Genomic DNA, 27,785 nt, shown 5'->3' on the forward strand with positions numbered 1-27,785 from the left:
TGAAGAGGCTTCTTTGAAGATAGGCTAGCCAGCCATATCGATGGTTTGAGCAGAGTAACAGGATGGTCCTACTTAAATTCACTTTCTAAGATACTTTACTTAGGACAGTTAATCAGCCGTACCAGTGATAGTCTCCACCTCGTGTTGAGATTCAAAGTTCAAACCACTTTAAACCCACAGCAGCAGCTTCACGCTTTTCTGGTCCCATGTTTTTTTTCTTAACCCATCATTTATGGATTTTGCTGGAAAGGGGCAGTTCCGGCAGGCTGGCACACTCCCTGACCTCACTCCGGGGCGGTGACTACTCACTGTAGGCTGGCACACTCCCTGACCTCACTCCGGGGCGGTGACTACTCACTGTAGGCTGGCACACTCCCTGACCTCACTCCGGGGCGGTGACTACTCACTGTAGGCTGGCACACTCCTGACCTCACTCCGGGCGGTGACTACTCACTGTAGGCTGGCACACTCCCTGACCTCACTCCGGGCGGTGACTACTCACTGTAGGCTGGCACACTCCCTGACCTCACTCCGGGCGGTGACTACTCACTGTAGGCTGGCACACTCCTGACCTCACTCCGGGGCGGTGACTACTCACTGTAGGCTGGCACACTCCCTGACCTCACTCCGGGCGGTGACTACTCACTGTAGGCTGGCACACTCCCTGACCTCACTCCGGGGCGGTGACTACTCACTGTAGGCTGGCACACTCCCTGACCTCACTCCGGGGCGGTGACTACTCACTGTAGGCTGGCACACTCCCTGACCTCACTCCGGGGCGGTGACTACTCACTGTAGGCTGGCACACTCCCTGACCTCACTCCGGGGCGGTGACTACTCACTGTAGGCTGGCACACTCCCTGACCTCACTCCGGGGCGGTGACTACTCACTGTAGGCTGGCACACTCCCTGACCTCACTCCGGGGCGGTGACTACTCACTGTAGGCTGGCACACTCCCTGACCTCACTCCGGGCGGTGACTACTCACTGTAGGCTGGCACACTCCCTGACCTCACTCCGGGGCGGTGACTACTCACTGTAGGCTGGCACACTCCCTGACCTCACTCCGGGCGGTGACTACTCACTGTAGGCTGGCACACTCCCTGACCTCACTCCGGGGCGGTGACTACTCACTGTAGGCTGGCACACTCCCTGACCTCACTCCGGGGCGGTGACTACTCACTGTAGGCTGGCACACTCCTGACCTCACTCCGGGGCGGTGACTACTCACTGTAGGCTGGCACACTCCCTGACCTCACTCCGGGCGGTGACTACTCACTGTAGGCTGGCACACTCCCTGACCTCACTCCGGGGCGGTGACTACTCACTGTAGGCTGGCACACTCCCTGACCTCACTCCGGGCGGTGACTACTCACTGTAGGCTGGCACACTCCCTGACCTCACTCCGGGCGGTGACTACTCACTGTAGGCTGGCACACTCCCTGACCTCACTCCGGGCGGTGACTACTCACTGTAGGCTGGCACACTCCCTGACCTCACTCCGGGGCGGTGACTACTCACTGTAGGCTGGCACACTCCCTGACCTCACTCCGGGCGGTGACTACTCACTGTAGGCTGGCACACTCCCTGACCTCACTCCGGGGCGGTGACTACTCACTGTAGGCTGGCACACTCCCTGACCTCACTCCGGGCGGTGACTACTCACTGTAGGCTGGCACACTCCCTGACCTCACTCCGGGGCGGTGACTACTCACTGTAGGCTGGCACACTCCCTGACCTCACTCCGGGGCGGTGACTACTCACTGTAGGCTGGCACACTCCCTGACCTCACTCCGGGGCGGTGACTACTCACTGTAGGCTGGCACACTCCCTGACCTCACTCCGGGGCGGTGACTACTCACTGTAGGCTGGCACACTCCCTGACCTCACTCCGGGGCGGTGACTACTCACTGTAGGCTGGCACACTCCCTGACCTCACTCCGGGGCGGTGACTACTCACTGTGCAAAGTTCATGGAAAACAATTATCTTATAGCTTCTCAAATAACATCCCTCTCTTAACAAAAACACTTTCATAATGTATTATATTACATCCACAATACATAGTAAACTTCATATATGTAGTGGGTATACTTTCCAAGTTACAGTATTTCCTTTATAACATGTTTAATGACATCGCAAAATAACAAAAAAAATGACATTAGTGTTCTATAGATTGCCTCTGACCATTCCCCACATTCTACGTTATAAATATTGTTCCAGTATTCACTTTTGAACATGTTAGAGTTTCAGCGTGAAAAAGTCTGCTGAGACAAAAGCACATTCCTTTGGTGAATCTTGAGAGCGCAGGCCTGAATCTTCTCCCTTGATTTATAACAGGGCATGAGTTGTTAATCCCCACTAATTCTTTCCTTCCCCTTCTATGGGTGAGAGGGGGTATGATTGAAGTTATTCATTGCAAAACTGATCTGACCTTTTTTGGATTCTCGTGGACAGTCATCACACAGAAGTGTAGCTGCGTAAAAGCCTGTCATCAAGCATGTTGCATGTTTCCCAGTCGAAATTCGATAGCCAAAGTCTACGCCCTTTTATCTGTAAATGGTGGGAACTATGGATGGGAATCTTCAATTAGGTGTTTGTTGTCATTCAACGAGAGGACTAGTTTTCATGCATTTTTTTTCACTTGAGAAATACTGCACCAAACATCTTAGTTCAATGTAAAATGGCAAAAGAAATCCAAATTAATTGATTTATCTTCTATTAATTTGGACTATTATGAGGACGTGTATACTGGCTATTTGTTGCTATTGTGTCTCAAGAGGGACAAACTATAATATTGCTGCTTTCAACATTTTCAAGCGAAGGTCTTAAGGGAGTATGCGAGGCACAGACATTCACTTCTCCAAGCAGAGTTCTGGTAGGAGCAAACCAAACCTGTGTTTGCAGCCTCCTTAACGCTGCGTCTTCTTCTCACCACACAGTGTTTGTCCACTCCAGAGCTCTCCCCGAGAGGCATGAGACGAGGGCAGACACTCTCTCCCTCTCCGAGGGAGCTGGGTGCACAATGGCCAGGTAGAGGTCCAGTTGTAACAGGAATCCCTGGCACTGTGCTGCCGTCCCATCATACTCCCTGGGAAGGGAGAGACGCATCCCACTGGGACTGGATCCGGACAGGACGGGTAGAGGTAACCCCGGATGCGCTGGTCGAGGCACTGGAGAGACTTTCTGTCTCTCCCAGCGGTCCATGGTCTGGACAACGCGATCCATCATGGCATCAAGATGAGCACTCCTCGACTCCTCTAACCGGGGTCCCTGCTCCTGCTGACTCCATGGTTGGGTGTGTAATTCTGTCAGGGTGTGTCCGGGAGGCAAAGTCAGGTGCAGGAGAGCAGAGTGTAAGTCGCTCTGGATAAGAGCGTCTGCTAAATGACTTAAATGTAAATGTAAATGTAATAAACAGACGCACTTTAATTCCGGTCCAAAAATGACAGCACATAAGAACAATAACGTGCCAAAAACACGGAACATAGGAAAAGTATAGCGCCTGACAAAATCCACATAACAATAAACAATTACACACAAAGACATGGTGGGGAACAGAGGACTAAATACATGCAGTAATTATAGAATGAAAACAAGGTGTGTAATGTAACAAGACAAAACAAATGGATATATGAGAAATGGAGCGGCGATGGCTAGAAAGCCGGTGACGCCGAACGAACAAGGAGAGGAGCCGACTTCGGTGGAAGTCGCGTCAGTGGTAAAGGGGCTGTTTTCTTAAAGGATAATTACTATAAACTAACAGGGTGGAAAATGATATCAGGGACACACAGAACATTTAAAATAAAATAAATACAATAATTTTAACTAGGACTATAAAATAATGAAGAAAGGTTTTAAATATAGAATTATTTTATGGCTTATATTTATTTTAAAATTTGACGAATAAGGGGAGGTGGCAAAAATGCCTACATCCACTGAAAAAAAGTATTCGATATGCATAACATTTCCCTCCAAAATCCATATTTTTGTGTTTTCAAGGTAAAGGACACCTGACCTTATATTTAAAGCATTTTAGAATCAACATTTTAAACTATTTTACAATAAATAAGAAGTGATATTTCTTGGGGACAGAAAAGGCACCGCATGTTAGGAATGACATGACTCTGCCATGGTTTGCTGGGCAAAGCCTATGGAGAAAGAGCTGTTGTAGGGTTTTAGATTAACGCTGAAAATAAGGTATGTGGTAAACATAGGCTTAGGAAATCTTATACGTTTTGTTCTATGAGATAATCTTCATCAGCAGACCACTTTTTCAGTAATTATGTCATAAAAATATCACATAAAGACTTCAAAATCCAAAGTTCATGTTAGCAGACTGATATTATCTCACAGAACAAAATATATAAACTCTCCTAAGCCTGTGTTAACCTCAGACCTTATTTTTAGCGTTTATCCCAAAACACTTTTCTTTCTCCATTTCCCCAAAGGCTGAACGAACCAGAGGTAATCCATTTCTGGATTTTAAACTTCAAGCTGGTGGGCTCTATATAGAGGTAAGAAAGACATTGATTTTGAGACCACATGTTATATTTTCATACTTTAGTATATGCTTTTCATATTAATGGGAAATACCTCTAAAAAACAAGCATATCACTAAGCGTACCGCAAGCTTTCTATTTTCAAAGCTTTTTAGATTTAATTCAGCTTGTGGTTTAGTAATTTAGCTTTTGCTACTCGCGGAAACACATTTTTAGATGACCACCACATCTAAAATCCTTAAAAGTTGCTGTGAGAAAGCGGCACCGCCCTGTGAACATAGCTCAGTGCTTATTATCGGAAGTATTAGATTATGAAATCTGACTTTTTGGATAATGTTAATGATATGTTAGAGAAAGACGCCACTGAACAATTCTGAACATGAAGAATCATATTTGTTTTGGTCAAATATATTTTATAGCATAAGGAAGTGAAATTGCACATTGTGTTCAGCCAATCAGGTTGCAGTAGTCTTTTGTTTACCCCTGGCTGAACACTAGGTGCAACATCAGGAAATAGCATTCCTAGGCATTAGCCACTCCAGCACAACTCTATCAGCACAACTCTACAGTTGTCGGTTACCGTGTATTAAGGCAGAACTGATTGAATACAGCCCTTGCTGAGAGTGAGTGCAAAACCAAAAATCAACATACAAACAATGTTTGTTCTTGTGATCGTGTCAGGTTGAATGTGTTTGTACCTGGTCATGTCATTATGGGGGTAGAGACATTTGAATTGCACTTTTACAAATGTCTGTACATATTACATTAATAACAAGACGCCAATACATTCTAGAACCCACAGGAAAAAGATTTCTAGAACAACATAGGAACAATAAGTGTAACATAGAACAGAAACAATGGTCCACTTACAAAATGGCAGCAGTTCAAATGATCAAAGTTTATAAAAGGACGTTGGACGAATGAGCATCAAGTCAGACATTCTTTTGCCCTGAGTGACAGTGATTGTGTGTGTGTGTACACGTGTCTAGATTTCATTATTCTCCAGACTTGGGTCAGCTAGTTGGAGAGTTAGATCTGAAAGAGAAAACAGAAACTGGAATTAATACATGAAACCAAGTAATAAAATTGACTGGGGATCAATAAAGTTAATTTAAATGTTATATCCCATGACGGGAAAGGTCTCGCGGAGGAAGGAGGCACCATTTCGTAGAAATAGAACATATGTGTAACCTATATCATATGTATTACATATCTGTATCCAACCTTACCTCGGAGAGCTGGCGGAGGACGTGTGGGCTTTATCAAGTTACTCTGAGAGAGAGCCTGCACCATCCAGGAGAGGGCACTAGAACAGTACTCCAACTGGGTGAGAGACAGAGAGAGAGAGGGTGAGAGGGGTGACCCTGATGGATGGACTCTATACAGTGCTGAGCAGGCAGTATCAACAGCTGCAGTCCAAATGTTGAGGGAGAAACCAGGGGAGGCGCATTGAGCCCCCGTCATGTACACACACACACGTGCGTGCACAGATACACACACTAAGCCCCCCCTGCTGCGGGCAGCAGCCCAGGCTGACACTGACCTCTGCCTCCAGTATTCTTAGCCTGTGGCCGTGGTCCCGGATCTCTGCCATCTGCTTTAGGACACTGTCCACCCTTCAGACACAACCACAACACAGATTAGAGGTCAATTCACATATCACTTCTCAATCAATTTAGGAAGTGTATTAATTAGTTTGATTCATGACTTTAAAATGTAATTGACCCGATCCCTAACACAAGAAGACAATCAATCTACAACATTCTATTCATAAATGAATCTGGCATTTAGTCGATGACATAAATAAGTGGACGAGGGTGAGAGATGGAGCGATGTCTGACTTGACAGAGGTGCGTTTGAGTCTCTCGGAGTCTTTCTCTCGCTCTCGTTTGTTCTGGGCAGACAGTATATTCTCCTTCTGGATGGCCTCCCATGTGTTCAGTCTACTGGCCTGCCTGCCACGGATATCCAGAACTGAAGAAGGGATAGAGGAGGGGGAAAGAGGGAAGAACAAAGAAAATGAGACGAAGAGAAAATGAGAAAAATACTCTTGAAGGACAATGGAAGTGGACTTCTAAAATACTGGAAGTGAATTATCTGATCATTGGTCTCCCGTCCTCTGTCTCCCTCCCCCAGTCTCTAACCAAAGTGTTTGATCTTGACAGAGGGGATCCTGCGGATGTGTCTCTTGATGAAGAGGTGGAGGTGGGAGAGGATGATGAAGGGTGGAGCCAGACAGGGTCTAGAGTGGTACTCTGCGATCAAGTTGTAGCGCTGGAACTTCCAGTGGGTGTCGCTGTGCTCCTGCACTTTGGAGAATGTGTAACTACAGGAAGGAAGGAAGGAAGGAAGGAAGGAAGGAAGGAAGGAAGGAAGGAAGGAAGGAAGGAAGGAAGGAAGGAAGGAAGGAAGGAAGGAAGGAAGGAAGGAAGGAAGGAAAGCAAGAAATGGTTTACAGGCAGAATATCAGGGAATAGGTGACTCCCGCTCATATAACCAATGATTGATTTTATTATACTTTTTGGTTAATGATGTTTTGGGCCCCAATGACAGAGCTAGAAAAATATATGGCATTTTGACAACACTCAAACATGTAGGGCTAGTATCAAATATAACACTTTAAAAGTCTATCAAGTTGATTAATTTAAATACAACAACAGTAAGGAACTAGATAAGATAAGATGAATTCAGGAATTCAGCCCACGGATTAAAGCGGTCTATTGAATGAGTGATGATCTCTCAAGGGGACACACAATAGAGTGAATAGAGTGAAAACAGGCATATGGTGGGGTGCTAGATGGGAAAGAGGGACAGAGAGTGAAAGAGGGACAGAGAGTGAAAGAGGGACAGAGTGTGAAAGAGGTACAGAGAGTGAAAGAGGGACAGAGTGTGAAAGAGGGACAGAGAGTGAAAGAGGGACAGAGTGTGAAAGAGGGACAGAGTGTGAAAGAGGGACAGAGTGTGAAAGAGGGACAGAGTGTGAAAGAGGGACAGAGTGTGAAAGAGGGACAGAGTGTGAAAGAGGGACAGAGTGTGAAAGAGGGACAGAGAGTGAAAGAGGGACAGAGAGTGAAAGAGGGACAGAGAGTGAAAGAGGGACAGAGTGTGAAAGAGGGACAGAGAGTGAAAGAGGGACAGAGAGTAAAAGAGGGACAGAGTGTGAAAGAGGGACAGAGTGTGAAAGAGGGACAGAGTGTGAAAGAGGGACAGAGAGTGAGAGGGACAGAGAGTGAAAGAGGGACAGAGAGTGAAAGAGGGACAGAGTGTGAAAGAGGGACAGAGTGTGAAAGAGGGACAGTGTGTGAAAGAGGGACAGTGTGTGAAAGAGGGACAGTGTGTGAAAGAGGGACAGACAGTGAAAGAGGGACAGAGAGTGAAAGAGGGACAGAGAGTGAAAGAGGGACAGAGAGTGAAAGAGGGACAGAGTGTGAAAGAGGGACAGAGTGTGAAAGAGGGACAGAGAGTGAAAGAGGGACAGAGAGTGAAAGAGGGACAGAGAGTGAAAGAGGGACAGAGAGTGAAAGAGGGACAGAGAGTGAAAGAGGGACAGAGAGTGAAAGAGGGACAGAGAGTGAAAGAGGGACAGAGAGTGAAAGAGGGACAGAGTATGAAAGTGGGACAGAGAGTGAGAGAGGGACAGACCGAGAGGGTCCGTTACCTGAACATGGCAATGAGCAGGTTGACCAACAGGATGTTGGTGACCAGCAGAAAGATGACCAATAAGATGACCACCAGCCAGTTAGCATAGGTACTCGTGCAGGGCTCGGCCCCTGCCTCGATCAGGGTGACGTTATTGGTGCACTCTATCCCCTCCTCCAGTTTATCAGCTACAGACAGACAGAGGAAGAGGAGGGAGGGAGACGGTGAGAGTTCAAAAGGGATGGGAAGGAGCAGGGGGAAGGGTGTGCAGAATAAATATTTAAAATGGTACAACAAAGAGCGTAGATTGGGCAGAGGTTGGAGGGAATTTCGATGGGATACAGAGATAGAGGAACCGAGAAAGAGAGAGGCAGGTATACACATCCACACTGAGTATACACAACATTAGGAACACCTGCTCTTTCCATGACATAGACTGACTCGTGAATCCAGGTGAAAGATATCCCTTATTGATGTCACTTGCTAAATCCACTTCAATCAGTGAAGATGAAGGGGAGAAGACAGGTTGAAGAATGATTTTCAAGCCTTGAGACATGGATTGTGTGTGTGCCATTCAGAGGGTGAATGGGCAAGACAAAATATTTAAGTGCCCTTGAACAGGTTACGGTAGTAGGTGCCAGGTGCAACGATTTGTGTCAAGAACTGCAATGCTGCTGTGTTTTTCACGCTTAACAGTTTCCACCACCACCTAAAGGACATCCAGCCAACTTGACACAACTGTGGGAAGCATTGGAGCCAACATGGGCCAGCATCCCTGTGGAACACTTTCGACACCTTGTAGAGTACATGCCCTGACAAATTCAGGCTGTTCTGAGGGTAAACTCAATATTAGGAAGTTGTCCTTAATGTTTATTACACTCAGGAAACACCAACATAAAATGTCTTAATAAGGCGTTGGGCCACAACGAGCCAGAACAGCTTCAATGTGCCTTGACATAGATTCTACAAGTGTCTCGAACTCTATTGGAGGGATACAACACCTTTTAATCCATGAGAAATTCCATCATTTGGTGTTTTGTGGACACACACATTAAATCTCCTATCTTCCTTTCAGACCCCTCTTTCAAAGTCACAGATCTCTTCTAGCCATGGTAGCCAAAATAATGGCCAACTGGGCATGTTTGTACATGACCCTAAGTATGATTGTATGGTAATTGTTTAATTAACTTGGGAACCACCTACTTTCCAACCACCTCATTTACTCAAGTGTTTCCTTTATTTTGGCAGTTACCTGTACTATGTTACATGCAAACCACATTCGTACACAAACATTAACACACCATCCATTTCATGAATGGGGATATGTCCAAATATGTGCAGGTATGGCCTGTAGAACACTCGGCGGAAGATCCAACCGGGACGAGGATCGTAGGAGTAGAGCAGCGCCTGATTGGCTACGCCGTAGGCCATGAGCCACACCGCCAGGAAGAAGAGGAAGAAGAAGACATCCTTCATCTGCCAATCAGGAGGGGAACAGAATATTAAGAGGAGAAAATGACATTGTCTGTTTTCTCTAGTGCAGTTTTTAAAACTTGTTTTTGGATATTAGTTGTCGCTGCCAAAACCAGCACCTGGATCTAGACCATAGACAGTGCTTTACAAAAGTATCCAGGCCCCTTGGATTTACAAAGTGGGATTAAAATAGATTTATTTGTAATTTTTATTTGTAATTTCTTGTCAACAAAATACTCAAAATGTTAAAGTGGGAGATTTTCTCTTTTATAAAAGAATAATAGAAATTATATATATATATATTCCACTTTGACAGATTATTTTGAGTAAATTGTTGACAAAAAAAAATTACAATTAAATCAATGTTAATAAAATGTGAAGAAATCCAAGGGGTCTGAATATTTTTGCTAGACAGGTTGGGGACTCTACTTCCCAAAATACAGTTTTAGCATGGCAGCACCAATATGGACTTTCACCATTTTTAAGTAGTCAAATGGGTGGGACTTCCAATTGGTTAAGAAAGGATTACATGATTCAATCCGGGTATTAGGAGGGATCAGACAATGAATTATGCTTGTGAGCAAAGATTCCAAAATTGCAAGTGGAATTAAATCGCAAACCTTGGCTATATACCTGTTCAAACAACAAACTCAGGGTGGTTTGTGTGCACCTTTTCAGTTTGTTTGTGAACTCATAGAAGTTGTAAAAGGAAATTGACTACTTCAAAATGGAGATGGCCTCGATGGCGCTGCCTATTCTATCAGACTCAATGACACACACACACACACACACACACACACACACACACACACACACACACAGTGCCTTCGTAAAGTATTCAAACCATTGACTTTTTCCACATTTTGTTACATTACAGCCTTATTAAAAAAATGATTAAATGAAGAAAAAAAATCTACACTCAATACCCCATAATGGCAAAGTGAAAACAGGTTCTTAGAAATGTATTAACAATTTTCTATTTACATAGGTATTCAGACCCTTTGCTATGAGACTCGAAATTGAGCTCAGGTGCATCCGGTTTCCATTGATAATCCTTGAGATGTTTCTACAACTTGATCGGAGCCCACCTGTAGTAAATTAAATTGATTGGAAAGGATTTGGAAAGGCACACACCTGTCTATATAAAAAGTCCCACGGTTGACAGTGCATGTCAGAGCAAAAACACTCGGAGTGTGGTGTCAGGAAAACAACCTCTAACTCAACGTCAACAAAACAAAGGTGATGATCGTGGACTTCAGGAAACAGCAGAGGGAGCACTCCCCTATCCACATTGAAGGGTCAGCAGTGGAGAAGGTGGAAAACTTTGAAGTTCCTGGGCATACACATCATAGACAAACAGAAATGGTCCACCCACACAGACAGTGTGGTGAAGAAGACACAACAGCGCCTCTCCAACCTTAGGGGGCTGAAGAAATGTGTCTCGTCTCCCAAAACCTTGACAAACTTTTACAGATGCAATCGAGAGCATCCTGTCGGGCTGTATCACAGTCTGGTACTGCAACTGCACCGCTCTCAACCACAAGGCTCTCCAGAGGGTGGTGCCGTCTGCACAACACATCACCGGGTGCAAACTTCGAGGTAAGCAACACTGAGGCATGCATGAGAGCATCAGCTGTTCCGGACAACTGTGTGCTCACGCTCTCCGTAGCCGATGTGAGTAAGACCTTTAAACAGGTCAAAATACACAAGGCCGCGGGGCCAGATGGATTACCAGGACGTGTGCTCCGGGCATGTGCTGACCAACAGGAAGGTGTCTTCACTGACATTTTCAAAATGTCCCTGATTGAGTCTGTAATATCAACATGCTTCAAACAGACCACCATAGTCCCTGTGCCCAAGAACACAAAGGCAACCTGCCTAAATAACTACAGACCCGTAGCACTCACGTCCGTAGCTATGAAAGGCTGGTAATGGCTCACATCAACACCATTATCCCAGAAAACCTAGACCCACTCCAATTTGCATACCGCCCAAACAGATCCACAGATGATGCAATCTCTATTGCACTTCACACTGCCCTTTCCCACCTGGACAAAAGGAACACCGATGTGAGAATGCTGTTCACTGACTACAGCTCAGCGTTCAACACCATAGTGCCCACAAAGCTCATCACGAAGCTAAGGATCCTGGGACTAAACACCTCCCTCTGCAACTGGATCCTGGGCTTCCTGACAGGCCACCCGCAGGTGGTCAGGGTAGGTAGCAAACATCTGCCACGCTGATCCTCAACACTGGAGCTCCCCAGGGGTGCGTGCTCAGTCCCCTCCTGTACTCCATGTTCACCCATGACTGCATGGCCAGGGCCGGCTCCAGCACCATCATTAAGTTTGCTGACGACACAACAGTGGTAGGCCTGATCACTGACAACGACGAGACAGCCTATAGGAAAGAGGTTAGAGACCTGGCTGGGTGGTGCCAGAATGACAACCTATCCCTCAACGTAACCAAGACTAAGGAGATTATTGTGGAGTACAGGAAAGGGAGGACCGAGTACGTCCCCATTCTCATCGACGGGGCTGTAGTGGAGCAGGTTGAGAGCTTCAAGTTCCTTGGTGTCCAGATCAACAACAAACTAGATTGGTCCAAACACACCAAGATAGTTGTGAAGAGGGCATGACAAAGCCTATTCCCCCCTCAGGAAACTAAAATGATTTGGCATGGGTCCTCAGATCCTCAAAAGGTTCTACAGCTGCAACATCGAGAGCATCCTGGCTGGTTGCATAACTGCCTGGTATGGCAATTGCTTGGCCTCCGACCGCAAGGCACTTCAGAGGGTAGTGCGTACGGCCCAGTACATCCCTGGGGCTAAGCTGCCTGCCATCCAGGACCTCTACACCAGGCGGTGTCAGAGGAAGGCCCTAAAATTTGTCAAAGACCCCAGCCACAGACTGTTATCTCTACTACCGCATGGCAAGCGGTACCGGAGTGCCAAGTCTAGGACAAAAAGGGTTCTCAACAGTTTTTACCACCAAGCCATAAGACTCGTGAACAGGTAACGAAATGGATACCCGGACTATTTGCATTGTGTGTGCCCCCCCCAACCCCTCTTTTACGCTGCTGCTACTCTCTGTTTATCTTATATGCATAGTCACTTTAACTATACATTCATGTACATACTACCTAATTGGCCCGTCCAACCAGTGCTCCCGCACATTGGCTAACCGGGCTATCTGCATTGTGTCCCACCACCCGCCAACCCCTCTTTTTACGCTTCTGCTACTCTCTGTTCAGCAAATGCATAGTCACTCCATGACACCTACAGCACAGGAAGGCCAAAAAGATTGTCAAGGACAACAACCACCCGGGCCACTGCCTGTTCACCCCGCTACCATCCAGAAGGCGAGGTCAGTACAGGTGCCTCAAAGCTGGGACCGAGAGATTGAGAAACAGCTTCTATCTCAAGGCCAGCAGACTGCTAAAAAGCTATCACCTATCTCAGAGAGGCTGCTGCCCACATTGAGAACCAATCACTGGACACTTAAATAAATGGATCACTAGTCACTTAGAACAATGCCACTCTAAATAATGCCACTATAATACTGTCTACATATCTTACATTACTCATATCACATGTATATACTGTATTGAGACCCAATCACTGAACACTTTAATAAATGGATCCCTAGTCACTTTAAAACAATGCCACATTAAATAATGCACTTTAATAATGTTTCCATATCTTACAGTATATACATGTGATATGAGTAATGTATTTTATACCAACTAATGCACCTTGCCTATGCCGCTCGGCCATTGCTCATCCATATATTTATATGTACATATTCTCATTTGCCCTTTTAGATGTTTGTATTAGGTCTTTTTCGGGAATTGTTCGATTTGTTAGATATTACTGCACTTTTGGAACTAGAAGCACAAGCATTTCGCTACACTCACATTAACATCTGCAAACCATGTGTATGTGACCAATAAAATTTGATTTGATTTTATAGTAGAGTGGCCAGACGGAAGCCACTCCTAAGTAAAAGGCACATGACAGCCCGCTTGGAGTTTGCCAAAAGCCACCTAAAGACTCTCAGACCAGGAGAAACAAGATTCTCTGGTCTGATGAAACCCAGATTGAACTATTTGGCCTGAATGACAAGTGTCACGTCTGGAGGAAACCTGACACCATCCCTACGGTAAAATATGGTGGTGGCAGAATCATGCTGTGGGGATGTTTTCAGCAGCAAGGACTGGGAGACTAGTCAGGATCGAGGCAAAGATGAACGGAGCAAAGTACACAGATACTTGATGAAAACCTGCTCCAGAGCTCTCAGGACCTCAGACTGGGGCAAAGGTTCACCTTCCAACAGGACAACGACCCTAAGCACACAGCCAAGACAACGCAGGAGTGGCTTCGGGACAAGTCTCTGAATGTGCTTGAGTGGCCCAGCCACAGCCTGGACTTAAACCTGATTAAACATCTCTAGAGAGACCTGAAAATAGCTGTGAAGAAATGCTCCCAATCCAACGTGACAGAGCTCGTGATGTTCTGCAGAGAAGAATGGGAGAAACTCCCCGAATACAGTTGTACCAAGCTTGTAGCGTCACACCGAAGAAGACTCGAGGCTGTAATTGCTGCCAAAGCTGCTTCAACAAAGTACTGAATAAAGGGTCAGAATAGTTATGTAAATGTAATATTTCAGTTTTTTAACTTTAAAAAAGTCTAATAACCTGTTTTTGCTTTGTCATTATGGGGTATTGTGTGTAGATTGATGAGGGGAAAATGTATTCAATACATTTTAGAATAAGGCTTAACTTAACGTAATGTGGAAAAAGTCAAGTGGTCTGAATACTTTTCGAAGGCACTGTATACACATACATACAATACCAGTCAAAAGTTGACACACCTACTCAAAACTCAAGGTTTTCATAATTTTAACATTGTAGAATAATAGTAAAAGTGTTACACAAATCAAAATAAGTATATTTTACATGAGATTCTTCATCTCCACCCCATCTCATTTTCTTTCTCTCAAATTGTAGCAAACTTGCAACATTTTCTCTATGCCCATGGCAAAATGTGTAAAATTGCAGGAAATGAACTCTAAAACTACATTTCGCTAGGGCTCCCAAAAAGCTTTAAGGCTAGGACTTTGACTACATGTTTGTGGGTATGCAGAGCCCTTTTGTGGCCCTCACAACCATGAAAGTTGTCAATCCCTGATCTAGATGCACTGCAGTAAAAAGGGTTTTATCCCTCTTTTTAGAAAGCCCTCACCATTTTTTCAACGATGATGATCTTGGGTCCCAGCTGTTTGTGGATGGCGAATATGTGGATGAGACGGAGGGTAAACACCATGTAGTCCACAGCCATCACAGCCCGGCCAAATTCATAGGACCATGGGAACATTCTAGAACACACAAAAAACACATGGTTATAGACGGTTCTGAATGAAAGTATTGAAAATACTTATTTTTCGGATGTTGAAAATATGTATTTTCCAGCAGGAATCAGGAGGATAGAATTATGGTCCGATTTGCCAAATTGAGGGCGAGGGAGAGCTTGTACGCGTCTCTGTGTGCGGAGTAAAGGTAGTCTAGAATCTTTCCCCCTCTGGTTGCACATTTAACATACTGATAGAAATTAGGTCAAGCTGATTAAAGTCCCCGGCCACTAGGAGTGCCGCCTCTGGATGAGCGTTTTCCTGTTTGCTTATGGTGGTATACAGCTCACTGAGCGGGGTTTTAGTGCCAGCATCGGTCTGTGGTGGTTTGTAGACAGCAGGCTGGTAGGGCTAACGTTAGCAGGCTAGTTGGCTAGCAACCTTGCAAGCTGATTTGTAACAATACATTCGTAAAGTATTTGCTTGTAAGTTGTCTGAAAATGTAAATGAAACTAGTAGTCGTGTGTAAACGATTTGGTTTCATTTGAAGTTACACATTAAGTTATTTGTTGGAATTTACATTACTGGGAATAGCATGGCTTGCTGGGTCCTTCATATAAATGTCACACTCCACAAAAACATTTTCCAAAATTGACTTTGGCACTCTGATCGGTTTTATATAATAACTTGAAAAACAGAAAAGCAACATGTAACTTCACATTGGGACTTTTGATGCGAATACTAATGCAAATCCATATGTTACATGTGGTTACGTTTAAGCTACCTACCCTTTAAGTTGGAAGGTAAAACCGAATCGTATATATGGACGTGGCTGTAAATACTCATCATTCTCCATCAGCCATTGTTTTTCAATAGGACACAGTGGAATTATAGTGTAGTGGAGCAACGAACCGCCCTTGCTGTCTCTGCCTGGCCGGTTCCCCTCTTTCCACTGGGATTCTCTGCCTCTAACCCTGTTACGGGGCTGAGTCACTGGCTTGCTGGGGCTCTCTCGTGCCGTCCCTGGGGGGTGCGTCACCTGGGTGGGTTGATTCACTGTTGTGGTCGGCCTGTCTGGGTTGCCCCCCTTGGGTTGTACCGTGGCGGAGATCTTTGTGGGCTATACTCGGCCTTGTCTCAGGATGGTGAGTTGGTGGTTGAAGATATCCCTCTAGTGGTGTGGGGGCTGTGCTTTGGCAAAGTGGGTGGGGTTATATCCTTCCTGTTTGGCCCTGTCCGGGGTGTCCTCGGATGGGGCCACAGTGTCTCCTGACCCCTCCTGTCTCAGCCTCCAGTATTTATGCTGCAGTAGTTTATGTGTCGGGGGCTAGGGTCAGTTTGTTATATCTGGAGTACTTCTCCTGTCCTATTCGGTGTCCTGTGTGAATCTAAGTGTGCGTTCTCTAATTCTCTCCTTCTCTCTTTCTTTCTCTCTCTCGGAGGACCTGAGCCCTAGGACCATGCCCCAGGACTACCTGACATGATGACTCCTTGCTGTCCCCAGTCCACCTGGCCATGCTGCTGCTCCAGTTTCAACTGGTCTGGGCCCTAGGACCATGTCCCAGGACTACCTGACATGAGGACTCCTTGCTGTCCCCAGTCCACCTGGCCATGCTCCTGCTCCAGTTTCAACTGTTCTGCCTTACTATTATTCAACCATGCTGGGTCATTTATGAACATTTGAACATCTTGGCCACGTTCTGTTATACTCTCCACCCGGCACAGCCAAAAGAGGACTGGCCACCCCACATATGCTCTCTCTAATTCTCTCTTTCTTTCTCTCTCTCTCGGAGGACCTGAGCCCTAGGACAGTGCCCCAGGACTACCTGACATGATGGCTCCTTGCTGTCCCCATTCCACCTGACTGCTGCTGCTCCAGTTTCAACTGTTCTGCCTTATTATTATTCGACCATGCTGGTCATTTATGAACATTTGAACATCTTGGTCATGTTCTGTTATAATCTCTACCCGGCACAGCCAGAAGAGGACTGGCCACCCCACATAGCCCGGTTCCTCTCTAGGTTTCTTCCTAGGTTTTGGCCTTTCTAGGGAGTTTTTCCTAGCCACCGTGCTTTTACACCTGCATTGTTTGCTGTTTGGGGTTTTAGGCTGGGTTTCTGTACAGCACTTTGAGATATCAGCTGATGTACGAAGGGCTATATAAATAAATTTGATTTGATTTGATTTGATTTAGAATGCACTGCTGAAATAACTGGGTTGTATATAACAATATATTCCACTATCTGATGAGCTGGTGAATTTCAAGCAGAGAGACAGGCAATACTGAATCAGTTGACAAGTCATGTAGAAAAGGTGATCTTGTACATGTTTCATCAGGCAGAAAAGGCATCATTCAGCCAACTGTGTTACAATACCCCTATTTCTGATCATTAACGTATGTTTTTATTTTACCTTTATTTAACTAGGCAAGTCAGTTAAGAACCAATTCTTATTTTCAATGACGGCCTAGGAACAGTGGGTTAACTGCCTATGTACTGTATAAGAATAATGAAACTAAGACTGACATATTTCTCAACATGCTCAGAACCTGCCATTGGATACAAATGATTGTATAAAAAAAAGTAATATATTGTATGGAAAATGATATTTTCTTCGTCAGTACTTCAAAAATAACCGTTTTGAAATGTTTATCTTGTATTTTTTGCTATTGGATTAAATGGTAGTTAGAATGACTCAATGGTGAGTCTATAAACTGGTGACACATGTTTTTGTTTTCATGGTATTTCACAGACAAAACTTTGATTTTGCATGAATGACTCAGGTGTGAAAGATGTATGAAACCCCAATGAATGCTCAATCAAAGGTTCTGAACATAAGACAGGGAGAAAGTGTAATCAGCTTAGAGTTTTGTACCTACCAGAGTTTTGAAAAATATACCACTTACATCTGGAAAACGTGCCAAAGTGATAGGAAAAAAAACTAATATTAGACATTTTAAAAAGCTGTTATGTCGACACAGACACAAACACGTGCACATATGTAAAAACACACACCTGCAGCACATGCCCAGTGCAAAGAGTGAGATAGCTGTGATGTCACACTTATTCCACATGTCCTGGATGTAGAGCTTCATCCTCTGATATAAAGTAGTGCTGCCCCTGAAGAATGTCTGATAGAGAGAAGGACAGAAAGGGAGGGAGAGCAATAACAATTATTTTTATTGTCATCTCCAAAATGAATGGCAGCCTTGATAAAGATGACCAAAAAATACATATTGAGCTATATATACATATATATACACAGAGTGCTAAGAAAAGGTATTTGCCTCCTTTCAAATGTTCTTCACTTTAGCATATTTTGGATGTTGAACATTTAACCAAAAGCTAATATTAGATCAAGGGAACCTGAGTGAACAAATAACACAACAATTACATACTTATAACATGTGTTTCATAAACAAAGTTAGCAAACACCCAATGCCCCTGTGTGTAAAAGTAATTGCCCCCTTACACTCAATAACTGGTTGTTTCACATTTAGCAGCAATATCTCCAACCAAACGCTTTCTGTAGTTGTTGATCGATCGCTCACGACGAAAAAAAAGAGGAGGAAGGAATTTTGGCCCACTCTTCCATGCAGAACTGCTTCAACTTGGTTGGTTATTACTGCATTGTCGGAACTAGAAGCACACGCATTTCGCTACACTCGCATTAACATCTGCTAACCATGTGTATGTGACAAATACATTTGATTTGAACTCAGCGACATTTGTGGGTTTTCAAGCATGAACTGCTCTCTTCAAGTCCTGACACAATAGGGATTAGGTCTGGCCATTCCACAGTAATAACCTCATACCAACGGTCAAGCATGGTGGTGGTAGTGTGATGGTTTGGGAATGCTTTGCTGCCCCAGGACCTGGACAACTTGCCTTAATAGAAGGAACCATGAATTACACTCAGTATCAGAGAATTCTATCGGAGAATGTCAGGCCATCCGTCTGTGAGCTGAAGTGCAGCTGGGTCATACAGCAAGACAATGATCCAAAACACACAATCAAGTCTACATGAAAATGGTTCAAAAGAAACACATTTGAAGTTTTGGAATGGCTTAGTCAAAGTCCAGACCTAATCCCAATTGAGATGTTTTGTCAGGACTAGAAACAAGCAGTTCTTGCTTGAAAAAACACAAATGTCGCTGCGCTAAAGCAATTCTACATGCAAGAATGGGCCAAAATTCCTCCACAGCGATGATCAACAACCACAGGAAGCATTTGGTTGCAGCCATTAAAGGTGGCACAACAAGTTATTGAGAGTAAGGGGGCAATTACTTTTTCACGTAGGGGAATTGGGTGTTGCATAACTTTGTTAATTAAATAAATAAAATATGATTCAAGCTTTGTTGTTATTTGTAAACTCAGGTTCACTTTATCTAATTTTAGGTTTTGGTTGATAACATTCATTATGAAAAATACAGAAAATATGAAAGGGGGCAAATACTTTTTCACGGGACTGTAGAGTGAGAGCAAGAGGAAGAGCGATTCAAGTTCCTCTGTGTCCACATCACTGAGGACTTAATTAACATGGTCTTCTCAACCCAGCAGGAGGCTGAAACGATTTGGCATGGCCAATCAGATCCTTTTATAGCTGCACCATCGAGAGCAGCCTGACTGGTTGTATCACTTGCATGGCAACTGCACCAACGTCGACCAGAATGCCCTACAGAGGGTGGTGCGGATGGCCCATTGCATCACTGGGGGACGTACATGCCAGGCGGTTTCTGAGAAAGGCCCCAAAAAATTGCTGAAGATACATACACACACTCACCACCACGCACACACTCACCACCACGCACACACTCACCACCACGCACACACTCACCACCACGCACACACTCAGCCACGACTTATTGTACCCCTTTTGGTCCACCAGCTTAAAAACTATATTTTGTCTCATTGAAAATATATTTCACAGAGATATAGATGGTACAATGATTTCCACTAGATAACACAGCCACAAAGTCGGAACAGCTTTCCCAGTTTGACAACAGATGCCACTCTGGTGGGAGATATGAATAGGCAAATATCACAGCCGATCACAACACTTACGGATGAGTAATACTGTGAAACACCATCATTCTGCTATTAGCAGCAGATACAGTATATTATGGACATTTTCTGAAATTACAATGCAAAGATTCGACAACAAAAAAATCCCGTATTGCACCTTTAACAAGTAATACAACAAAATCTCAAAAAGAACCTGTCAAAATGATTGGCTAGGGTCCCTGTTTTCAATACTTTGTCCACCCCCCGTTGCAAGGATAACAGCACTTATGTCACGTTCTGTCCATCGTTCGTATGTGTTTTCCTTGTTTTAGTGTTGGTCAGGACATGAGCTGGGTGGGCATTCTATGTTGTGTGTCTGGTTTGTCTATTTCTATGTTTGGCCTGATATGGTTCTCAATCAGAGGCAGGTGTTAGTCATTGTCTCTGATTGGGAACCATATTTAGGTAGCCTGTTTTGTGTTGGGTTTTGTGGGTGATTGTTCCTGTCTCTGTGTTTTGCACCAGATAGGGCTGTTTTTGGTTTTCCACGTTCATTGTTTTGTAGTGTTCATGTTTATCCGTTTTTGATTAAACATGAGTCAATATAACCACGCTGCGTTTTGGTCCTCCTCTACTTCACCACAGGAAAACCCTGACAGAATCACCCACCAACCAAGGACCAAGCGGCGTGGTAACGGGCAACGGCAAAAGCAGCAGCAGGAGAAGGAACAGAGGCAGCAGCAACAGGAGCAGCAGCAGTGGGAGATGCTGCACTATTTGGATAACTGGACTTGGGAGGAGATCCTTGATGGAGAAGGACCCTGGGCAGAGCCATGGATGGAATTGGAGCTGTCGGTGAAGCAGAGTGCTGAGTCTGAGAGTGTGGAGGATGTATTGGACAGAGTAGAAAGAAAGCTGTTGGTTTGGCATAGTATGCACGGCATACCAGTGCCAGCACCACGCATCAGGCCTACAGTGCGTCCCGCCTGTCCAGCGCTGCCGGAGCCTTCCTCCTCTCCAGCGCAGCCAGTGTCTCTAGCCTGTCCGGCACTGTCAGAGCTACCGCCCCTCATGCCAGAGGCGCCAGAGCCCCTCAGTCCAGCGCTACCAGAGCCTTTTTCTCCTGTCTGCCCAGCGCCGCCAATGCCGCCAGTCTGCCCAGCGCCGTCTGAGCCACCAGTCTGCCCAGCGCCGTCTGAGCCGCCAGTCTGCCCAGCGCCGTCTGAGCCGCCAGTCTGCCCAGCGCCGTCTGAGCCGCCAGTCTGCCCAGCGCCGTCAGTGCCGCCAGTCTGCCCAGCGCCGCCAGTGCCGCCAGTCTGCCCAGCGCCGCCAGTCTGCCCAGCGCCGCAAGTGCCGCCAGTCTGCCCAGCGCCGCCAGGATCCGCCAGTCTGCCAGGATCCGCCAGTCTGCCAGGATCCGCCAGTCTGCCAGGATTCGCCAGGATCTGCTAGTCAGCCAGGATCTGTCAGTCAGCCAGGATCAGTTAGATCCGCCATTCAGCCAGGATCCGCCAGAAGTGCCAGTCGGCCAGGATCTGCCAGTCGGCCAGGATCTGCCAGATCTGCCAGTCAGCCAGGATCTGCCAGTCAGCCAGGATCCGCCAGTCTGCCAGGATCAGTTAGATCCGCCATTCAGCCAGGATCCGCCATTCAGCCAGGATCCGCCAGTGTGCCAGGATCCGCCAGTGTGCCAGGATCCGCCAGTGCCAGGATCTGCCAGAACTGCCAGGATCCGCCAGTCGGCCAGGATCCGCCAGTCGGCCAGGATCAGTTAGATCCGCCATTCAGCCAGGATCCGCCAGTCGGCCAGGATCCACCAGTCAGCCAGGATCTGGTAGATCCATCAACCTGCCTGAGCTTCCCCTCGGTCCCGAGCTTCCCCTCGGTCCCGAGCTTCCCCTCGGTCCCGAGCTTCCCCTCGGTCCCGAGCTTCCCCTCGGTCCCGAGCTTCCCCTCGGTCCCGAGCTTCCCCTCGGTCCCGAGCTTCCCCTCGGTCCCGAGCTTCCCCTCGGTCCCGAGCTTCCCCTCGGTCCCGAGCTTCCCCTCGGTCCCGAGCTTCCCCTCGGTCCCGAGCTTCCCCTCGGTCCTGAGCTACCTCAGTCCAGTGGGGCCCATTGTTAGGTTTCCTAGGCCAAGGTTAGCGGCGAGGGTCGCCACTCAAGGGACACTAAGGAGGTGGACTAAGAGAATTATGGAGTGGGGTCCACGTCCAGCGCCAGAGCCGCCACCGCGGAGAGATGCCCACCCAGACCCTCCCCTATAGGTTTAGGTTGTGCGTTCGGAGTCCGCACCTTGGGGGGGGTTCTGTCGCGTTCTGTCCATCGTCCATCGTTCGTATGTGTTTCCTTGTTTTAGTGTCGGTCAGGACGTGAGCTGGGTGGGCATTCTATGTTGTGTGTCTGGTTTGTCTATTTCTATGTTTGGCCTGATATGGTTCTCAATCAGAGGCAGGTGTTAGTCATTGTCTCTGATTGGGAACCATATTTAGGTAGCCTGTTTTGTGTTGGGTTTTGTGGGTGATTGTTCCTGTCTCTGTGTTTTGCACCAGATAGGGCTGTTTTTGGTTTTCCACGTTCATTGTTTTGTAGTGTTCATGTTTATCCGTTTTTGATTAAACATGAGTCAATATAACCACGCTGCGTTTTGGTCCTCCTCTACAGGAAAACCCTGACAACTTAGCCTTTTTCCATAATGTTTTATGAGATTGGAGAACACATTGAGAGGGATCCATCTTCCATGCAGAATCTTTCCAGAACTTTGATATCCTTTGGTCTTTGCATAACAACTGCCCTCTTCAATTCAAACCACAGGTTTGTCCAGAGACCGATGTCAGCTGCAAAACGTTGATTTTGTGGCAAATTAACCATTTCTTTGTGGAATTTGGATATATGCATTGTCTTGATGGAAGATCCCCTTACGGTCAAGTTTCAGCCTCCTGGCAGAGGCAACCAGGTTTTTAGCTACAATATCCTGGTACTTGGCAGACTTTTTATGATGCCGTTGAACTTAAGGGAACCAGGACCAGTAAGAAGCAAAACAGCCCCATAACAAAAGATCCACTGCCATATTTTACAGTAGGTTCTGCATATGCATCCTTCTTTCAAATCCAATGTTATTCGTCACATGCTTCATAAACAACAGGTGTAGACTAACAGTGAAACGCTTACTTATGGGTCCTTTTCCAACAATGCGGAGTTAAAGATCAAGAAAAAATAAATAATAATTCAATACTGACACGAGGAATCAATCCACAGTGAATAACAAATACCAATAATGAGTAAAAATAACAATAACAAATATCATGATACAGTACAGGGAGTACCGAGTTGATGTGCAGGGGTACGAGGTAAGATAGATATGTACATATCGGTAGGGGTGAAGTGACTAGGCAAAGGACAGAGAGTGTAAAATAATATAATTGTAAAAAAACTTGAGCATACAATAGAGTTCGATATTTATCAATGGTGCCAATCATTTTTGAACAGACTATATATATATGTATATGTTCTGTGTGTGTTTACATGCGATGCGTCCTACCTGTCGAAACTCCTCACAGACCAGGGTGAAGACCCAGAAGTAGAGAACAAACTCTAAGGTGGACGGGCCGTGAGGGGGCGGGTGCTTGAAGTCCAACAATAGGACGTAAGCAAACAGGCTGAGGAACAGGAAGTACATCAGCACGTTGCCTAGAAACGCCGTGACGGGCGCGAACCAGAACTCCCTCCAGCGTAGCAGTACGAACGGCCTCTTAGGATTGGAGGAGGGGGCACCTTTCATATTGACCCTTACAGCCGCATATTCCTCAGCATCCTCATCCCTGAGAGGACAAGAATTAGAATAATGACTTTTTGTGTGTGCATTCATGCGTGCGAGCGTGCATTCATGCGTGCGAGCGTGCATGCGTGTGTGCGTTTACATCGTGTCGGTGAGGGAGACCATGGTGGCATCGACTCCGTCCAGACTGTCTGTGTCTTGACCATGGGGCACCTGCTCAGTCTTCCCCTCTTCCTCAGGTTCCCTGAGAAAGAGAGAGAGGTAGAGATAGAGAGAGCTGATAAACTGACAGACAGACATTGCGCAGAGGAAACTTTCCTTCACCACCAGCTTCATTTCTCAAATTCACACCCTATGAGGAAAATAAGGAATGCTTTACATATTGGCCATTTGCCACATACTGGAAACTTTATTCCCCTTCACCACCAACCACATGAAAAATTACTATAGTTTACTATAGTGTAAATACTTTAGTATTACTATAGTTATTGTCATTGCAGACTGTATACTGCAGGGGTTTTCAAACTGGGGTCCGTGGACGTACTGCAGGGGTCCGGGGAAATAGAAAATGCCCATTTGAAAATGATTTTTTATGAATATCACAATCTGTAACAGAATACCACCGTGGATAAAAATGGAATGTCTCTGTCCAGTATGAAGAAAGTTAGACATAGTTTCACCAGCCAATGCTAACTAGTGTGTGACTGGATGTCTACAGGAACAGTTAGCATGCTAGCTAGTCCTGTAACATCCAACTCTGGGGAAGTAGATACATATTCAGTGGGGAGAACAAGTATTTGATACACTGCCGATTTTGCAAATTTTCCTACTTACAAAGCATGTTGAGGTCTGTATTTTTTTTATCATAGGTACACATCAACTGTGAGAGACGGAATCTAAAACAAAAATCCAGAAAATCACATTGTATGATTTTTAAGTAAGTAGTTAAATTAAGTTTTTAAATAAAAATGAATGGAGCGAATTTGGAGTGATAGTTATTTTTTCCTGTGAGCAGTGAGGGTTTTTAGCGAAGCGGGGGAATGTGGACGGTAAGCAATGAATGGGATTTCTGACCGCTCAAATCCTCTGTTAGAATAGTAAAGTTTACTACAGTATTATATTGTAAATACTGTAGTACTCTATAGTAAACTGTAGTATTTGTTCAAAGTGGGCAGCCAATCCTCTCTATATCTTAATGCTTAATGGATTGGAAATGCTCAGACAGGTAGCCACTAACCTGAAGCTGATGAGGTTGGTGTAGATGAGGGGGGGTAAGAAGAAGGAGAGGATCAGTTTCCAGACTTCTGTGCTCCTCTCCATGTCTCCCCACCAGATCTGAGACAGCAGAGACTGCCAGGGGAAGAGGTAGGAGCAGAGTTAGTCCTGAAAAACTTCAATTAACCACCCTTCACATTCTAATACACACACACTCTGGAAATTTGGTTAGTTTTATAAAGATGAATGTGAACATACAGATCACACAAACACACAGATTCACACACATACGCACGCGCACACACACACCTTGACTTCTGATCCCCTGGTTTAATACAGACCTGCAAGCCATCGTGACTGAAGAAGAGGCGGGCATCGGCTGCGGTGGCCATCTCCAGACAGGTAGCTTCGCCCCACACCAGAGACTGTCTTATAAGGAGGTTGAAAGAGCGACTCTCACTGCTCTGATAGCATTCACTGAACACTTCTAGAGAGACAATAAAAGGGTTAATACTCAACACTCACTGAACAAGTCTAATGAGAGGAAACGGGTCACAGGTTTTCACATTGGGTTTCTCATTAGGAATAAGGGGTGCAAATTGGTTTGCTTCCATCCTCATCCTACAGGCCTTGAGTGTGAAAACATTTCAAATGGCCCCAGACTGGGATGCCCTCCAGCAGACTTTTCGAACAGGTGGTCCCTTGCATTCTGATCCGGAGTCGCTACTAGGCATTATGGGGTGTAAATTCACTCACAAAATACAAGATGCTCACTTGTATGCAAAACAGATAAATGCCCCTAGGCATTAATTGGATACCTTGACTGTCTAGGCTTTAATTGGGGAATCAGAAAGGGAGCAGCCCATCACATTAAGTATCAAACTAGCTAAACATTTGGAATAAGGCTAGCCCACCATTGGCCAAGTTCTCAAACTTCTGTGCTAGCTCCTTCAGAGAGAGCTTGGCTGCCGTCTCACTCTCAAGCTTAGACAGCTCCCTCAGAATCTTACAGCCTGCCAGAGCACTGAGGACAGACTCCCCTGCCTAGAGAGAGAGAGAGAAAGAGAGAAAGCAAGAGAAAGTGCGAGAGAGAAAGAAAAAGGGGATTGTTTTAACATAAGTAACATGTCAGAGTTCCGGTTCCGGGGGCATGCATTGAAACGCTTGGCTTTCTTGTGGCTTTCTTTTGCAAAAGAACTATGAATTAACAGACTTATTTTCAAATAATTGTCAACACATACAGTATCATCACATTAAGGTGTGGGATGTTCACTGTATTACAAGGAACAATAGCAGGTCTATTTAGCTCTTGCAGCTGGCATATTCTGTCTGTTCACAATTCACCTGTGGTAACATGGTGGCTTTCAAAACCACACAACAAAAAGAGGTGGCCACTACTATCTGAGAGATTGATTATGAGGAAATAACCATCAGCCCTCGAGCGAAGGGGGGGGGGGTGGATAGGGAGGGGAGAACTGTTCACAGTGGGGTTATTATCCACATGCAACCAAGGCTCTCCAACATATACTCTCTGATTACAATCTCATTTATGCCTGGCAAGCACCTAATCCTAAAGCAAAAGCGTACACTTTCTAGTCAAACAGGCATAAATCATTGTCATGAATCAATTTCATACTATTATCTACACCTCTGTTTTCTTTAATCAATAAAATAGATATTCGATATATGAGCTAGTCTGACCGCCACGCTTTCCCCTGCCAACTTCAAATGTCAGAATCTCCTAAAAGAACCACAAGGGTGAGGGAGGCATGCTTTCTTCTGGTGGGGGCGGGGGGCTAGGCGGGGTGGGAACTGAGGTGGGGAAATCTTTGTATGAATTTCTATGGTTGTTTTTGTTCCTGTAAACACCCCCCCCCCCCTCTAAAAAAAGGTGACAAAACTAAATGGAAAATCTGTCGCAAAGAAAAAGGGGATAGAGATTCATACGTTCTTAACTGACTTAACTTGTCAGATTAAAGTTTAATAAAATCATTCATTAATCAATTACCATCTCCCAGAAGTAGACAGCCATCTCGCTGCGGTTCTGCAGCACAGCCCAGATGAACAGAGAGGCCCAGGGATGGACACAGCGCTGCTCCCTATACAGACAATCCCCCAGTAACAACTTATTGACTTGCTGAGAGAGGGGAGAGAGACAGTACATAAAGACAGATAGGGTGAGAGTAAATACAGCCTGGTTAGCACAGCAGTCACAGTTACATTCTATGACCAGTGATAAAGTGGGTTCACCGAAGCAGCGTTGAAAATTCAACTATATTGGTGGAGTCTACAGGCCTAGTAAGTAGGCCTAGTTAGTACATATCACTGGACCTTGTCATTGACAACAGATGCATTTGTAATTAATGTGCTCTGGTAGTGCCCTAAACACTCTTGGAATTGTTTTAATGAGTGTGAAAGTGTGTGTGTGAAAGTGTGTGTGACATCACTATGCGCACAGGTGTGGGGGGAGGGGGGTGTGTTTGTGTTTGTGTGAAAGTGTAGTGTGTGCGTGTATACACAGTATGGCGTAAATCAACAGTGTACAAAACATTATGAACACCTTCCTAATATTCAGTTGCACCCCCTTTGCCCTTAGAACAGTCTCAATTTGTTTGTGCATGGACTACAAAGTGTCAAAATCATTCCACAGGGATGCTGGCCCATGTTGACTCAAATGCTTCCCACAGTTGTGTCACGTTGGCTGGATGTCCATTGGGTGGTGGACCAGTCTTGATACACATGGGAAACTGTTGAATGTTGCGCCTGGCACCTACTGCCATACCCTGTTCAAAGGCACTTACATTTAAATGTCCTGTAGTCTACAATCAGCTCT

General features: G+C 45.5%; 1 protein-coding gene across 1 annotated transcript in view; it reads right to left on the reverse strand.

Moving 5' to 3' along the window:
- Positions 1-3,407: 3,407 nt before the first annotated feature.
- LOC118374088 (transient receptor potential cation channel subfamily M member 4-like) overlaps positions 3,408-27,785 on the reverse strand; it is a 63,742-nt gene continuing 39,364 nt past the window's right edge. The window contains exons 13-27 of the mRNA XM_035760447.2: positions 26,961-27,089; positions 25,867-25,996; positions 25,294-25,439; positions 24,975-25,087; positions 23,880-23,981; positions 23,501-23,780; positions 17,975-18,090; positions 14,855-14,987; positions 9,441-9,615; positions 8,159-8,327; positions 6,645-6,826; positions 6,342-6,474; positions 6,044-6,116; positions 5,730-5,823; positions 3,408-5,535 (exon numbers count right to left, since the gene is read on the reverse strand). Coding sequence (XP_035616340.2) covers positions 5,486-5,535; positions 5,730-5,823; positions 6,044-6,116; positions 6,342-6,474; positions 6,645-6,826; positions 8,159-8,327; positions 9,441-9,615; positions 14,855-14,987; positions 17,975-18,090; positions 23,501-23,780; positions 23,880-23,981; positions 24,975-25,087; positions 25,294-25,439; positions 25,867-25,996; positions 26,961-27,089 — 2,025 coding nt within the window. The 3' untranslated portion in view covers positions 3,408-5,485. The remainder of the gene's footprint in view (positions 5,536-5,729; positions 5,824-6,043; positions 6,117-6,341; positions 6,475-6,644; positions 6,827-8,158; positions 8,328-9,440; positions 9,616-14,854; positions 14,988-17,974; positions 18,091-23,500; positions 23,781-23,879; positions 23,982-24,974; positions 25,088-25,293; positions 25,440-25,866; positions 25,997-26,960; positions 27,090-27,785) is intronic.

The sequence above is a fragment of the Oncorhynchus keta genome, chromosome 5, assembly GCF_023373465.1.
Source record: "Oncorhynchus keta strain PuntledgeMale-10-30-2019 chromosome 5, Oket_V2, whole genome shotgun sequence".
NCBI lineage: Eukaryota > Metazoa > Chordata > Actinopteri > Salmoniformes > Salmonidae > Oncorhynchus > Oncorhynchus keta.